This window comes from Maylandia zebra, linkage group LG19, assembly GCF_041146795.1.
Source record: "Maylandia zebra isolate NMK-2024a linkage group LG19, Mzebra_GT3a, whole genome shotgun sequence".
In the NCBI taxonomy this organism is placed as follows: domain Eukaryota; kingdom Metazoa; phylum Chordata; class Actinopteri; order Cichliformes; family Cichlidae; genus Maylandia; species Maylandia zebra.
The window spans coordinates 25,180,914-25,196,598 of NC_135185.1; the positions used below are offsets into that span (position 1 = coordinate 25,180,914).

The 15,685-nt window shown below is 42.9% G+C and overlaps 1 protein-coding gene across 5 annotated transcripts in view; it reads left to right on the forward strand.

Moving 5' to 3' along the window:
• Positions 1 to 3,457: 3,457 nt before the first annotated feature.
• The window catches only part of qkia (QKI, KH domain containing, RNA binding a), an 89,799-nt gene continuing 77,571 nt past the window's right edge, over positions 3,458 to 15,685 (forward strand). For all 5 annotated transcript variants that reach the window (XM_004540407.4, XM_076877543.1, XM_004540406.4 and 2 more), the window contains exon 1: positions 3,458 to 3,878. In XM_004540407.4, the coding sequence (XP_004540464.1) occupies positions 3,734 to 3,878 (145 nt within the window). In that variant the 5' untranslated portion in view covers positions 3,458 to 3,733. The remainder of the gene's footprint in view (positions 3,879 to 15,685) is intronic.

Sequence of the window (15,685 nt, forward strand, 5' to 3'; positions counted from 1 at the left end):
ACGTATGCTATTGCTGCGTCTCGCTCAGTTCTTCTAACTCTCTGTTGCTGTTTCACACACGTATATACTCACGCACACACACAGGGCGTATGTGACCCATCTCAGAAGAATGAGCGCTAGGCAAGGTGCAAATTACCATGCACACCGTTGGTGATAAGAACTAAGCCCATTTTCAAAGCTCAGAATAAATGCCAGATTCTTTTTGATGCTAGAAGACTATGACTTTTTCCATCGCTTATATTCAAAGAATAAGGCAGGAGGGGGGAAAAAAGAGAAACATAAAGTCAACACCGTGAACAATTTAGCTATCTCCAAGTCACATGAAAATTGGGTTTCTCGTTCCTCTGCCTATCTGCTTAGTCTTATCCGCTGAAATCACTTATCAGCGTTTGACTTCAAGGGATGTTTTATCATCTGGGGTTTAAGATAGCCCTGTGATAATGCAGACCATTTGGACGATGGGACTAATATTACATATCCTGTATAATTGGTGGCAGTGTAAGTGACGAGCCTTTATGCAAAAGCGTTACTATCTGAATTTCCCTGGTCACTGGTTGAAATTATGATCAAATAGTTAATTCCAGACACTTCAAGTATAGAGTTTTAGATCGTAAAGTCCTTTTGATGTATAATAGGTAGTTCAAAAACAATCTGAAGCAGGATTTTGTCTCTTCTGAGCTCAGTTTGTCTGACCGGAAGCTCAGTAATTATAGCAGTAATGTATGTAGCTATATCCAAGAATGTGTTGCACCGGTTGTTAAGGCAACCATACCTGTCCTCCTGCTTTGACAGGAAGCCTTCTGTGGCATGCTCTTCTCCTAACTGCCCTCATCTAGGGCTGAACGGCCGGTTGCACGCGTTTTTCTTTTGGTTTTGAGCAGGCATTTTGGATGTAGCCCTGATGTCATACGGCCTAATATTGTATAGGTTCCCTCTTTGTTACACCAGAACAGGCGAAGAAATTTAAAACGTTCCTTTTTGATGAAACGTATAGTTAGGCTGGATCAGGTGACGGTGAACCCTCCCTTAGTTACACTGCAATAGGCCTAGGCTGCTGGGAACTTCACATGAAGCACTGATTGATTCTTTTTCACTCTCTGTGTTTTATTTACCTCTCTGCATTTAATTATGAGGTATTATTAATCTCTGACTCTTGTCCACGGTGTGTCTTTTGTCTTGTGTCCTTCCCCACGCGCTCAACAGGTCGCAGTAGATGGCTGCCCCTCCCTGAGCCTGGTTCTACCAGAGGTGTCTTCCTGTTAAAAGGCAGTTTTTCCTTCCCACTGTCGCCAAGTGCTCGCTCATGGAGTGTTGTCTTATTGTTGGGGGTTTCTCTGTATTGTTGCTAGGTCTGTAACCTGAAACGTAAAGGGCCTTAAGGGAACTGTTGTTGTGATTTGGCGCTATTATAAATAAAATTGAAAAACACATCAGGGTATGGACACCAGTCCTTTGGGGTCCTGACACTGGCAGACAGGCAGATTCTGTGGAACCTATGAGTTTTACAGTTGAGCCTCTGTGGATCCTGAATTGGATTTGAATGTGTGTGCACACTATCCTGCTAAGGGAGCCCACCGTTAGCAGATGGAATTGCAGTGGGACCGGTGGGTGCATTTGTTATGTATCAAAGAAAGATCCACGTGATTGCAACCAAGGTTTCCCAAGAGAACGTTGCACTACAGTGAGATGCTCAATGCTATCTGCTTCACATCTCAGTGGCTTTAACGATTTGGCTGATTGGTATGTTATGAGTGGCATATGTTTTTTGAGCTAATAATACTGCGGGACAATGTTAGTCCAAGCACATCACCACATATAGTTAGTGTTGTTTGATCAGTTTATTGGACATGCTGCACTGACTCTAATACCTTGGACCAGATTGTTTGTATTTCATTGCAACACAGTGGCGACAAAGTAAAGCCAGGAGGTTATGATGCAGCTGTTTAAGCACCCACTGTAGGGACTTTCTTCCTTTTTTTTTGTTATACAAAAACACAAGTGGGTGAGCAACAAGCGAACAAATCGAATGGCTGCCAAGGTCATGGCTCAGACATAGTTTGGTGCCTCTTAACCAACAGCTGTTAAAATTGCACCAGTTGTGGTTTATTTTCACACAAATCAGATCTAAGTTGAGGTAGCTGGTTGCATGCGTGCATTTCATCGATCAAGTATTTTAATCTTCAAAGGACATGTTGAAAGGTTCTCCCAAGGACAGGACAATGAAAAGTCTCTATTGATTACCAGAGCATTGATCAATCAGTCCCAGACGGATAACAAGATGTACAAGTCTTGAGTAACAATAGGCATGTTGTAGGATATGAACTGCAAGTTTGATCTTTATTTCATATTTTAGCATCCCAGAGTGGAGCCCACACATGAAATCCACAATCATCCTGATTCGTAGGTTGGTCTTGGCAAGTGTACTGCCTCTGCTGCACACAAACCTTGTGCATGAAGCACTCAACCCACGTATGACTTTTCAAATCAGCTGACTACTCCATAGATTAGGAGACCCATACACGTCATTACCGAGACCTGGAATCACACCAGGCCTCATACAGTCTGAATGACAAGCGGGGCTGAAGTTTTGACACAACATGTATGTCCTTGTGCAATATAAAGGATTTCTTTGTTCTTTCGCCAATGAAAAAGTTAATGCAACCACAGCGATGAGAACAGCTGAGCAACTTAATGGCTGAAAGTGCTCCACATCTAAAGACTCTGGAGACAGTCATTCTGTTGTTCTATGCTTACAACTTATGTTGCTAGGGGGTAAAAATTTAATTATGAAAGCATTTCTTTACTGGAGGTTGTATGGCTCTCCTAATAATGACATATCTTATTTGGAAGATGAAAAAATATGTTATTGATATCCCTTTGTAGGAATTATAATGGTATCCAGGCTTCTAATAGCTTCCCTCCAAGCCTCAGCCACTATAGGCTGTATAGACACCTGTATTCTTATTTCCATCAGGATACTACATATCCATGCATACACAAAAATCTGATTGTAAACAATATCTTAGGTGAAATTATCGCTGTGTCTGATGTTTGTTCTTTGGGCTTAAAATGAAGCCATTCCACTGCATGAACCTTTGACACACATGAATGGTGTGGTATGACAGTTATGAACTTACTTATGGCAGTGTCAGGCTATTAAGGAACAAAGAATGAGAGACTAAGATTAAATCTGGAAAATGTTGCTGTTAGTTTGGGGGAAGGAGGAGGTAAATGTGTTCTATTCTGTTGACAACATATTAGAAGCATTATGTGCATTCCTGCGCACTGCGTCTCATTGGCTACAATACCCGTCCGTCATTCCGCTAACGACTCGACTCCGCCCCTGTAGCTCGGATCTGAGGAATGATTGGTTACTCTGTAAAGCAAGATGTCCAATGAGCGTTAAGGAGGGCGGACCCTTTCCGGTGGAACAGGCTCTCGCGCCTACAGTGGTGGAATCGAACGTCCCCGAGCGCACACGGCGTAGAGGAGAGTACAGCGCACGAGTCTGTGGAAGGGAGATAACGGTTTCTTTTTTTTGTCCCCCCTCTCCACTCAAACAACAAGAACAAACCAAACCTGATTTTAGGGGGGTCTCACAGAGTCTTCTGATTATCAGGAGGAGGGAAACGAGGAGCCGCAAGTTTTTTTTTCTTTTTTCGTTTTTTTTCTCTTTTCCTTAAAAGAGGATTCTGTGCTTCGCGGTGGTTTGTTCTCCGCTCTCGCCGCAAAGATGATGGTCGGAGAGGTCGAAGTGAAGGAGCGACCGAGGCCGAGTCCCGACTATTTAATGCAATTATTGAACGAGAAGAAGCTCATGACCAGTTTGCCAAATCTCTGCGGCATCTTCACACACCTAGAGAGGCTTCTGGATGAAGGTAAGTGGCCTTCTGGAGAGACACCCTCCTCGTTGGAGAGGTGGGGGAGTGGGTTAAAGCATGACCACGGTGCAGTCCGGTGTCGGCACGGCTTCGCTGGGCATCCCTGCCGCAAATCGTTAGCGAAACCCGGGGATACACTAGCAGAGGGCACCCCGATATTCCAGGAGGTGGCAGGCGTAGTAGTACCAACTTCCAGTGAGAATTGCCCCACAATACAACCCAAGAAACGCACTAGTATCCTACCGGAGCGAGTTTGTTTCTCCCTGAGCTCCGAGTCCACCGGAGTTTTCTGCTGCTCTCTTGACTTTGTGACGACGAGATGAAAACTTTCTCTTACTTGCCTAAGAAATAAAAATCGCATATCACTGTCATGTTGTCAGACGTGTTAACAGGCAAGTTTATAAAAATAAATAAAGATATAAAAATATCTTTATTTATTTCAGGTTATACAAATGTTGTTCTCAGTTTAAAAAAAAAAAAGAACAATCTCTGGGGCCCTGGTTCCACATGTTCCACACAGCAGTTTAGCCGCTCGGGTTAGCAACATTTTCAGCTAGCCTGTCTGGGTGTCTGCTGAACTCTTCAAGAACCAGGCAGTGGCGTTAACTTGGCCACGTATGTAATAAACAGACTGCAATTGCTGTGCTTAACACTGCTATAAACACACGTTGGGGGGTGTTTGGGTTTGCTCGTGTTCCTCTCTTTTTGCCTTACTCCGAGGGTCGTGTTAGTTGTTGCCCAGCGGCCGAGTCTAACAGCACGGCGGAATGTCTCTGCTTGTTGCCCAAACAATGGCCACTGAGTTGCTGCGAGGAGGGGGGGGGGGGGCGGTACTCGGAAGATTATTTCAGCCGTCTAACTTTTTCATTAAACGCGGCACCGCTGTCTTTCTCCCTCTTCTTTTGGCTACTACAACATTTGCCTTAAAACCTAGAAGGGGGGCTTGTCTGTATTTCCTTCCCCTGCTGCAGCTGCCGTCGTGTTTTCTTTTTTCCCCTCTTTTTTTTTTTTTTTTTTTTTTTTTTTAACCAGTCAAGCTTGCCCTACCAAAACTGCGTCGCCCTTTTTTTTGTCAGCGGCGCCGTCCAGGCTGGATTTGGCAGCCAGAATTTGTTTCCTGCGCCCTGTCACTGATTTTGGCACCCCCTGTGGCTTTGATAACCCAGGATTGTTTGCCGTTTATGTTGATAGTATCATTATCATAAGCTGGTCTAAGCGGAAGGTTGGACCTGTGGTTTATGTAACTGAGCTGGGGACACTAGAGAGCGCCACAGCCCCCTGGCAGACTGTCCCCATGCATTTCGTGTGTAGCTTTGGATCGGACATCACGATGAATTTAAAAATAAGACTACCCCGTAAGCTACAGCATGAACGGGCTATTTCTTAAGAGGAAAGAGGACCTGAAAGTAGCGCATGCCTATGAGTTTCGGTAACATGTCTGGATGAGTAGGCTCTGTAGTATGTAGTTGCTAAACCGGTCTGCAAAGATTTTCTGGCCGTCTTGATGGGCGATAAACAAGACAAATGCGGAGCTGTTTACTTATTGCCACTATGAAACTAAAGCTTGCATAACGCTAAACGGATGTACATTGACTTTAAGTTTAAGCCTGGGTGCTGCTTTGGTGCAGTAAATAGTGAAGTCTTCTCATTTGCCTATAGGACATTTTTATAGTGCTTTTTTATTAGTAGAAAATTGCACTTCTTCGTCTTTTTTATTTAGTTTGAGGCTTGCTAAAGTCTCTTATGCATGATGTTCTCAGAAAATCTGCAGCTCTGCAATGCACACGTATTTTTTTGTTTTTAATGATTTCGGCCTCCAATTTGATCGTCTCCACACCCCATAAATACTTCACAAAACTGATGAAATATCTTGCACTTTTATTGTAGTCATGTGGGACTGCTGGGTGTGTTGGTGTTTTCATTTGAGGGAGAGTTAGGAAGCAGATGTATTCTCCTATTTTTTTTTCCTCTCATCCACACTGTTAACAGCTCAGCCCTGCTGCTTTTGGTAAACTTTTGAGTTAACCCCTCAAAAAGAAAGAACTCCATGCAAATAATGCATTTCTGTCTATTGACTTTTTATACATGGGGCCAACTAAAATGTATCTGTTTGCATCTCAGGAATACTAAAAAGGCTGAGCTGATAAAGGTTCCCAGTTGTGTTCATTAAACGGACTCTTAAGTCAAGGAGGAGTTGGATAAAAATTGCATTTGCTTTCTGCAAGCGACTCGGTGCTCTGGTCTGATGCTTCGTTGCAGCGCCCGTTGTTAAAAAACTTGCAAAACCATCCAGTCCTCTGGTGTTTAAGAAATCACTTGTAACTTCCCAGTCTCGCTCCTCTAAAACGGCACATCTGATGTTTTTGAGGGTTTCCACGGCACCAGCCCAAACTTTACCCTGCTGCTAAAAGTTGCATGTGTGTATCAGATGATGGTAGTGAAGGCCTGTCTGACTGACTGTCTGGCTTCTTCTGTTGTTTGGTTTCATCTCCCTGTGGAGGGGGCCAAAACTCTGATGTGGTATTTGGAGCAGACCTCCTCTCGGTCCCCTCGTCCCCTTGTATATATTGTAAGCAGGCCCCACCACATCTAGTAGAATCAGGCTTGTTTATGTTGCGTTTCATGTGATGTTGGATGTCTGCTCCTCCCGAAGTTCAGAAAAGTAGTGTAGAGTTGTGATTTAAAAAAAAAAAAAAAAAAAGTTTTTAATGGCGGTTGGTAGTTGACATTTGAGTAGTAAAGATAGCATCTCTCTTTCATCTCTAGTCAGACTGGATAGACTGAGGTCTGACTTGTATTTGACCTAACAAGTTACGCTGTTTTCCCCACGGAGTATGCTACGTGCCTTCGATATCTCAGCCATTTCTTGCACATTGAAGGTGTCCCATGAAGGCAAGTATACTGTGCCAAACAACAAAAAGTTAATGACTGTGCTAATTTGTTGATAAAGCTTTACATTAGTGTTGGACGTTTTTTGTGTATTGTTTAAAACTAATTCTCAGAGGATGGGCTTTGCTTTCTGAGTCTGTTTTGTGGGCTTAAATGTGACTGAACGGCTTAAACGCCTTCCTTTGTCAGATTTAAGTGCTGCTAATGAGAGCAAAAATATAACCAGTTGCAGTTGAATATTTTAAACTCTCCCAATTCCTCCCATCTCTCAGTGCACCCTTCCGACAGCTGCTCATCTCCCCCACCCCACCCTCCCGCCCAGCATTTTGTGCATGTCTACACAGCTGTTTCCATGTGCGCAAGAAAGCCGACACCACCCTCCTGTGTGACCACCGCTCCCGCCCTGTTTTAGCAAGCCTGCGTGCACGGACGGCCCCGTTACTTTCCCAGCATGCATGTTGTCCCTCAAGGTCACTCTGGCCGATTGACGTGCCCCCCTTTTTGAAATCCCCTTCCGTTGCAGTTGTTCATCTCCCTGAGGTGACACCTGCTGTGGAGTTTTTTTTATTTCTCTTTACGATCTGCCTGCCAACAAGCTGCTTCAAATTGCTATATTTTCTCTTGGTAGAAGGAGACAGACTGTATAACATCTAGAAATGCAGTCCTAGTAGTGAAGTACGGGAAATGTTGAAGGCAAGATTTTTATTAGTTGTTGCCATGAAGTTTGATGAGTGTCTGTGGGTGGGCAAAATAGTCAGATTTCTCAGCAATATATTTATTCTGAGCTCCTGTTATGATGAAATGAAGATGAAGAAATGTAGTCAGATTACTCCACAGATATAAAAATTGGTCAGTTTTGCAAAGACATGTAAAGTTTTTGAAAACTAACAGCAGCTGCACAGCAGAGCTGCTCAGGACTTTAGACAAAGGCATGTTGTAAAATGGGAGCAATGCGATTCACATGTTAGCTTCTGTTTCAATTCCAAAACCACAGTTTAAAAATGGCTAACATTAGTGGTCTTACTTTCATTTTGTGTAACAAGACCGGGCACCAGCAAAGAGAAATTACACAAGCATTAGCTTGGTGGGAATAACATTGTACTCCCTCTCGCTATTTTGTTATTGTTGCCCAGCTGCTCTTAGTGTTTTTCTTTATAATTGCAATATGTAAACATTAGCAGTTGCTAGTGGTGCTGTTTTCTTTGTTTGTTTTGTGCAGGCCTTCAGTTTTATTTTAATAAGCTGTTTTTGAGTCACGATTTGTCTTGAGTGGCGAGTAAACTAATACATTGACGTAGTAAATCATCCATTAGCCTCCAAAATGGAAAATCAGCATTTTGGGCCACAATACCCAGCCTTAGCAATGTGCCTATTTTTGTGGATTGTTGCTATAATAGATTAAATGTGCAATTGTGCGGTGAAGCCACGTGGTGCAATGTGCCACTTGTTCCTAGCTACATCATTTCCCTTTGCATACAGTTTTAGTGTCTGCTTGTTTATTTCTGTGTGTCACGTTTTAACAGGACATTCCTGTGAGAGCTGTCAGCATTCTGGAGGACAAACAGTCTGCTGTCCACTGTGGTGCGTTTGTGGGGAATTGGTCTTCAGGGAACAGCTGTTTTAGTGAACAGATTGTGATAAATGGGTGACTGCTGGAAGTCTGAATTCTGTTCTCTACCTGACGTCCCACATTTCTGTCAGTCTTTCGTGTATAGCAGTCCCCCCTCTCCTCCCCCTGTATTCCTGTGTCTGCCATTGCTGCACTGCCCTCCCACTGTAGCTTGACCCTTGGCGTTCCTCGGCACAGGGCTGGACCTGCAGTAACCTCTGACATGCAATCAATTTAGCAGCTAACAAGATTGAGCACAGCTCACAAAGTGAGATAGTGCTCAGAGCTGTAAGGGAACACAGATAAAGTTGGGGGGTGTTAGGCCAAGGCTGTTGTTGCAAGCAGAAACCTGTTAAATCCCCTAGAGCGGAATCCAATAACTATTTTGATTGCTCAATAAGTATATTATGATTATTGGTTATTCTGCATATGACCCACACAGTGCCTCTTATATAGCTGTCGGCAGGTAAATTACTCTGAAGGGTTTTTTCTGCATATGTTATCTAACAATAAAGAACTACGGTAAACTGATCATTACTTTGCCTTTCTCGGTGTCTATAGCAGGGATGTTCCTGGTTGTCCCAGCTCCAGATGCTCAGCTAGTCTAAAAGTATTTAACAGTTCTCTAAAACATTTAATTATATTCTTATAGAATAAAATTGTGTTTTAAATGTTGCTGAATTCTGTGGCTCTTTGATCCATGCATCGCATTGCATGCACACAATATTAGATAAGAGCGGCAAGCATTAGCAGCTGCAGTTTTTCTTTCTTCCAAGCTTGCACCCAGACACCTGTACAGTAGCTATATTGCTACTTTTGCGTAGTTAAATACTAGTTTACTGCAGTTGTCATACATCTGGTCATTTTTCTACAGGTACAACAACAGGACCACAATGGTTTCTGTCAGAGAGAGAGGGCGAGAAAGAAGCGCCAGTGTCCATTGGGGCCGCAGCTACGGCTAGCAACAGGCAGTGTCGTAACATGATAGTTCCACTAGTTCCCTTGTGTCGTATGTTAACAAAACATGAAATAATCTCAAGCAAGCTCTATTTCAGATACCAGCTAATGAGGGCAGCAATGTTTAACCTTTTAACTTCTTTGTTTTAACTTCTCATATCTACCGATAATCTAGAAATGCTAGGAGTGTACCACTACAGCGTTTCATTGAACCAGTGTTCCTCCAGTTCTCATGTGCTGAGATCAGCACTAAACTTGGTTCACCTTCCAGCATACGTCCCGTGACTTTGAAAACGTGCTCTTGCTGTTATATGTGGGTTTTTTCAGCATATGAATATTGTTTTTGTTTTTTAAAACACTTTCTACCAAGGAAAAAACTCTTTAAACAGCAGTCAAAGGAGCTTGCAAAGAAAAGCGTCTGGACTTCTTTAAGTTGCTTGAAGACGTTTCACCTCTCATCCGAGAAGCTTCTTCCGTTCTAAGGTCAAATGGTGGAGAGTCCCAGATATAAACCTAGTGGGAGTATCCCCCCACAGAGGGACAAAAGGACCCCCTGATGATCCTCTAATCGCCTGAGCCTAGGTGTGAAACTGGGTGTGGGTCCCAATCAACCAGAGTTTTGGGTGTGTTCATTGTGAAACCTGGCCCCACCTTATCATGCGAATTCCTGAGGTCAGATGGCCCAGGATGTGAGTGGGCGTTAAGGTGTCTGGGAAGGGATCTCAAAACTGGATTATAGATGGCAGAGAGTTGGTGTCGTAAACCCCCGCCTCTGTTCAAAGATGGTTGCTCACAGTGGACATAGATGGCTTCTTTCACTCCTCTTTCAAGCCATCTGTCCTCTCTCTTTAAACAGCATTTTTACCAGAAATATCAGGGAAATAAACAGATCTTTGTTTAGTATAGTAACACAGACTCATTCCCTTAACTACATTTGGCCCAGTTGTGCTTGCTGTACATGTGTTTTCATCCACCCCTTCCCCCTAAAGTCCGATTTTGAGACAGGAGAAACTCTGTATATAATCCAGTAGAGAATCATACCTGATGTACCACAAACAGTTGCATATATACGATTGTGCATGCACATCAGGTAGACACACTAGTGGGCCTTACTCTGGCCCTAATGTGGTTCCTTTACGCGGTCTCTCCTCCCTGGTAATAAATTAGGTGGTGGCACAAGTCTGACAGGGTGATGTGGAGGGTTTGTAGAAGGAAACAGAGTCACAGCATTTGCTTGACACCTTCTTCTGTTGTACCTCTGCCTACCCCCACCGCAGCTTCTGGCCCTGGAGCCATCTTGCTCCCCTGGTGCTGCTCTCGCCCCGAGAAAACCACTCCCACCCTGTGGATGCTGTATGATAAAGTCATCCACTGACAGTTCCAGGGTCTTATCTCAGGACTCAATCCCGTGAGTGCTGGGGACTCCTTATCAGCGATTTCTCTGCCTGGCCTCCTGTCTTCGTGCCCTGCCCCAACTGCCTGGCTGACTATCAGGCTTGTGTCGCCAAGACTAAGTGTCTTTCCTTATGATGCTGCTGGCTGTTAGGCCACACATGGCTGCAGGCAGTTTTATCTCTCTTTATTTTTCCCTAAAAGCAGAGCCATTGCATCAGAATGAGCAATAAGAGAGTAAGGTAACCAGATGGACCGGAAATCTTCCTGGAAAATCGTGGTTCTTGTTAAAGTGGGAGTCATACTTGTTTCTGTGTTTCATTAGATGATGACAAGCAGGATTAAAGCGGAAGATGAACTGAGGGATGTCGTAATCTTACAACAGCTTCCTGACACAGACTTGTTCAGTAAATTGGGTTACTTGTTCCCGTCTCTAAAACTAGAGCTCCACCATTGCATTTGACCCAAGTTTTGTCAGCTTTTACAATCTGTCTTAAATTTTTGTGTCTGATGGAATAACATATCCAGGAAGTCATGCCTGCTTCAGACAGGAAAGTGCTATAAAGAGGGGGACTCAGTGGTTTGTTTTCCTTCAGACAGGCACGGGGAGGGAGGGGGAGCTGTTTTCTTGCTGTGGTGACAAGCTCTGTTTTTGTTTTGTTTTTGTTTCCAGACCCACAGAGGTGAGCCTGTCTGTTTATTTTATTTTTATTACTTATTTTAGATTACACAATGAATCACCTTTTATCTGGTTCCTCCGTTGCACATTTATATAAATACGCAACTTGCGCTATATTTCTCAGTTACAGAAGTATGGGCCCCACCCTGCTACATTCTTTGCATGCCTCAAACAGCTCTCCCACTGGCCTCACTCACAGAAGTCCACCTCATTTTCTCTCTTTTTCCCCTTTCCACTCTGTTTTTAAAGTCTGAACTGTCCCAACACATACACTGGTTATAATTGACCAGCACCATATCCTGTTTTCGTCCCCTATTTTTATCATAAAAGGAGATGAGGGGGAAAAAAAAGGGCTGAATGCTCACTCTGTTCCCGTCTCACTCGCCCACCGATCTGCATTCATTTTCTTTCTCCTTTCAGAGGAGGAATGGCAAAGCGAACGTTGGCAGCCAGCTCAGGAATTTCACCGGAGCACAGTCAGAACACTTAACCTCCAGCCTGGTGTTTGTTTTCCCCACACTTGCTCTCATAGAGTGTTTTAGCTCGGCTTAATGCGAATGCCACCGTGACACGTAGGAATTACTCCTTTGCTTTAAATGCCTGGAAATGCTCGATGAATAACTTTGTCTTTGACTCTGTGAAATTTTTTTTCCCTAACAGCCAGCAACAGGAAACTTGATTCAACTCCTGTGGAAATATCAAAGTGCAGAAACGTTCTTTCTTACCCCCCCCCCCCCTTTTTTTTTTTTTTTTAGCTTTGTAAAGTTTCTATACTCTCATATAACCCCCGTTTGCCCAAAGCGTCCTCTGGCCCTTTCCTATTCATAACACCCAGCGTTAAATCAGTCTGCCTGTGGTTTTCAGCCTTTGCAGGGGTTTCTAACTAGTCGCAGGCTGATGAATCTGAGATGAATAATTTAACTGTTCCTCAGCAGCCCTTGTTGTTTCTGTGAAGCTTGGCAAGAGCAGGCAGTGCTGCCATAACCTCCTGTAGGGGCCAAAGAAAGTGAAGTAGGAGGAGGCAGTGAGATCACTACTGAGCATTTTGCCACCGTGCTTTCAACACGTTTTCCGTCCTTGCATTTCAAAAGCCATACTCTACTATTCACAGTACTGTTGCTTGTTAGTTGTGTCATTGTGCAACGTGCTGTAAAAATTTCACTGTAAATTGCATAATTTTGCAAAATGATGCCTTTAGCCTGTATACTGCGCCATTTGCTTCAATGCCAACTTTTAATCTGGCATCTGCACTGCTGCCTTAAAGCTGCAGTTTTTATATATTGTTATTATGAGTTATTATGGTTTTTGTATTTTTCACCTGTTTCTTATATTTTAATTTCAAACGTGTCATTGTCTTAAAGACATTTCTAAACAAGCTTTCTGGCGTCCAGTTTGATAAGGCAGAGATTGAGATGTCGTTTGATGTGTCCTTCACAGACTTTTTCTGGTTTGGGAGCTCTAATTACACAATGATGCAGAATTTTGCGAGTCGTGTTTTGTTTTGTTTGTATTTTTACCCAGGGCAGTCGGCTTTTCATCTTGAATGCAGTCGATCTCTTGTAAAGACGCTTGCTGCATTGTTCTTTAGATGTTGTTGTCCCTTTAGATTTCTCCGGTCCTGCTTTGAACAGAATTGACAGTTCTGAGAAAAAAAAACAAACCGGTGCCAGAAATAATGTCAGCATTGTTCCAAACAATTGTAAATATAATAAATATTTTCAGGATGTTGTTTGAAGTCCCAAACCCCCACAAAAAAGTTGAGTTCATCTTGTAGAAATCTCCTCAATGTTAAGTAGGGCTGCACGATTTTGCATAAAATGAGAATCACGATTTTTTTGGCTTAGAATTGAGATCACGATTCTCTCACGATTTTCTTTTCCAGTATAAATATTTATTGCACTTATTAACTGCACATCAACTTCCTAACAGTTGAGACTGAACATAAAAACAATAAATAAACATAAAAACAACAAATTTCTCACGTTTTGTTGTTGCCGCAAAATGTTGTACTGCTTGAAATTCCGTCTCCACCGTTGCTCGACACTGCATGTATAGAGCAGGTAGTGCAACAATAGAAAAATAGTTGCAGGACGGCACTGTGTAGCGTTTGTCTAGGGTGTTGATCATTTTCCTAAATCCCTCGTTTTGCACAGTGTCGATGGGAGCCATATCTTTGGTCAGGTGATAAGTGATAGCCTCCGTAATTTCTTTGTGCCTGCGGGAGTTCGACAGGTATAGGGAAGCGCTGTATAAGGTTCCCGTTATTGATGTTTGGGTGGTTGACTGGGACGGATTTTCTCCTGTCACTTTCTCGTCAGCCCTGATGTGCTCTCCGTTGTTTTTTCCCTGCTAATTTTAGCATCACACGGCACAGCTTCTGTATCACGTGGTATAAGGCTCCGCCCTTGTCATTTGTTGAGCAGGAAGAGTGAGCGCTTGTTTTCATGCAGAGTACGTCCCGGATCAAAATGCGGTACAATCGTCGTCTTTTTTTCTTTTTCTTTTTTTTTTAAAATCGTTGTCATTTGGAAATGAGATCGCACATAAGTATGAATCGAGATCGCGGTTTTCTAACGATTAATCGTGCAGCCCTAATGTTAAGGATTTCACATGCATGCAGACTTCTCTTAAATGCTTATATACTGGGTAAAAGCTTCGATATTGTGTTATATGAGTACTAAATTACTTTCGTTTTTAATCAAGAGAGGCCTTTGACATATTTAACTTTTACCAGTTATAAAGATAGTTTCAAAGACTGTGAAACTGGTTTTGTCACACATGTCAGCAGAGTGAAGGAGGATGTCCTCTATCAAATCATGCAGGAAGGCTTTTTTTATGTATTTATTTTAGGCGTAGATCAGCAGTCCCCAACCTTTTTTGCGCCACGGACCGGTTTATGCCCGGCCTTTAAGGTGTTGCGGATAAATACAACAAAATAAAATAAACTAGTACCGGTACCGAAAAAAAAGAAGATTTATTCATAACACACATGAAAAGACCCAGGAAAACAGAGTTAACGATAAAAACGATAACAAAATAACGCTAAAAACCCTGAAAACCATACATTTCACAACTGAGCCTCAACTCTCGCGGCCCGGTACCAAACGACTCACGGACCAGTACTGGTCCGAGGCCCGGGGGTTGGGGGACCGCTGGCGTAGATGACATAGGCATATGAACTCTCTTAGTTTACAAGCTAAGATGCTGGTAAAGGAGCATCATTTTTTTAGCAGATATTCAAGTTTAAAGTGTTTCTATTACTAATACCAGGCAACATTTGTCCCTCTTATCTAATAAAACAGCACGTTACCAGTAGCAGACCTGTAACATGTGGTGGGGAAAAGATTTTTATGTGGCATGAGATGGTCTTAATTTTTAGACAGGTTAGAGATTTGGGATCAGGCGCATAAACAGATGTTGTTTATTGTATTTAAATGCACATTTTACAACTTCCTACGAGGATAAATAAAAGCTAAAAATTGCTTTAATGCCCCTGAGTGATAGTCTTACAGTTTTAATGTCATCACAGTGTTACAGTGGTTTAAAAGTGTTACTTCAGCTTCTGTTCTTTCTGCTAATTATCTCTGAGTTTTTCTATTTATTCATCCATAAACGGCTCATGTCTTTGGCAGCCATGTTTCTTGTGAGACTCGCGTGTTGAATTTTGTTAGCTTGAACCAATCCAAGTGTGGTATGTTGTCTCAATATGTGGGTCGGGGAGACGAGGGATAAAAATGCTGTGCAGCCATACATTAAGTGGGACACCTGGTCACACTAATTGCAGGTAGCAGTCCCTGTACTGTCCTTGTTGTTGGTGTTCTCATTCGTGTTTGTAGTGATGGAGTTATGTTGTCTTGGATAGAGGTGCACACATTTCTTTTACAAACAGCAGTCTTTTTTTTGTCCTCTGTAGATTTTTATGTCATTGTTCCTTCAACCTGTACAGCAGTGGTTCAGTTGATTGAACAGGGTTTACTCTGACTCAGTGACACAGTCACACATAGTAACTGTCTGGCCCAACTCCAATTACATGTGTTGCACAGTTGTATTTTACAGTGGCTGTCTGCCCTGCAGTCTTCTGCTGTAATACAAAACATGGTTTGCTTAGCATAATTTATGCCCATGTGCAGCACATGCAGCCCACGGTGACAGGAGCAGCTCATGAACTAAGTTCTGTGACAGAAAGTGAACCAGTTTTGAGCCTGTTGTGTTCGTTTAGTGTTTGTTGCTGCTTGTCTGTTTGTAGCGAGGCTTAAGTCTGCCTATCCTTATCAGTGC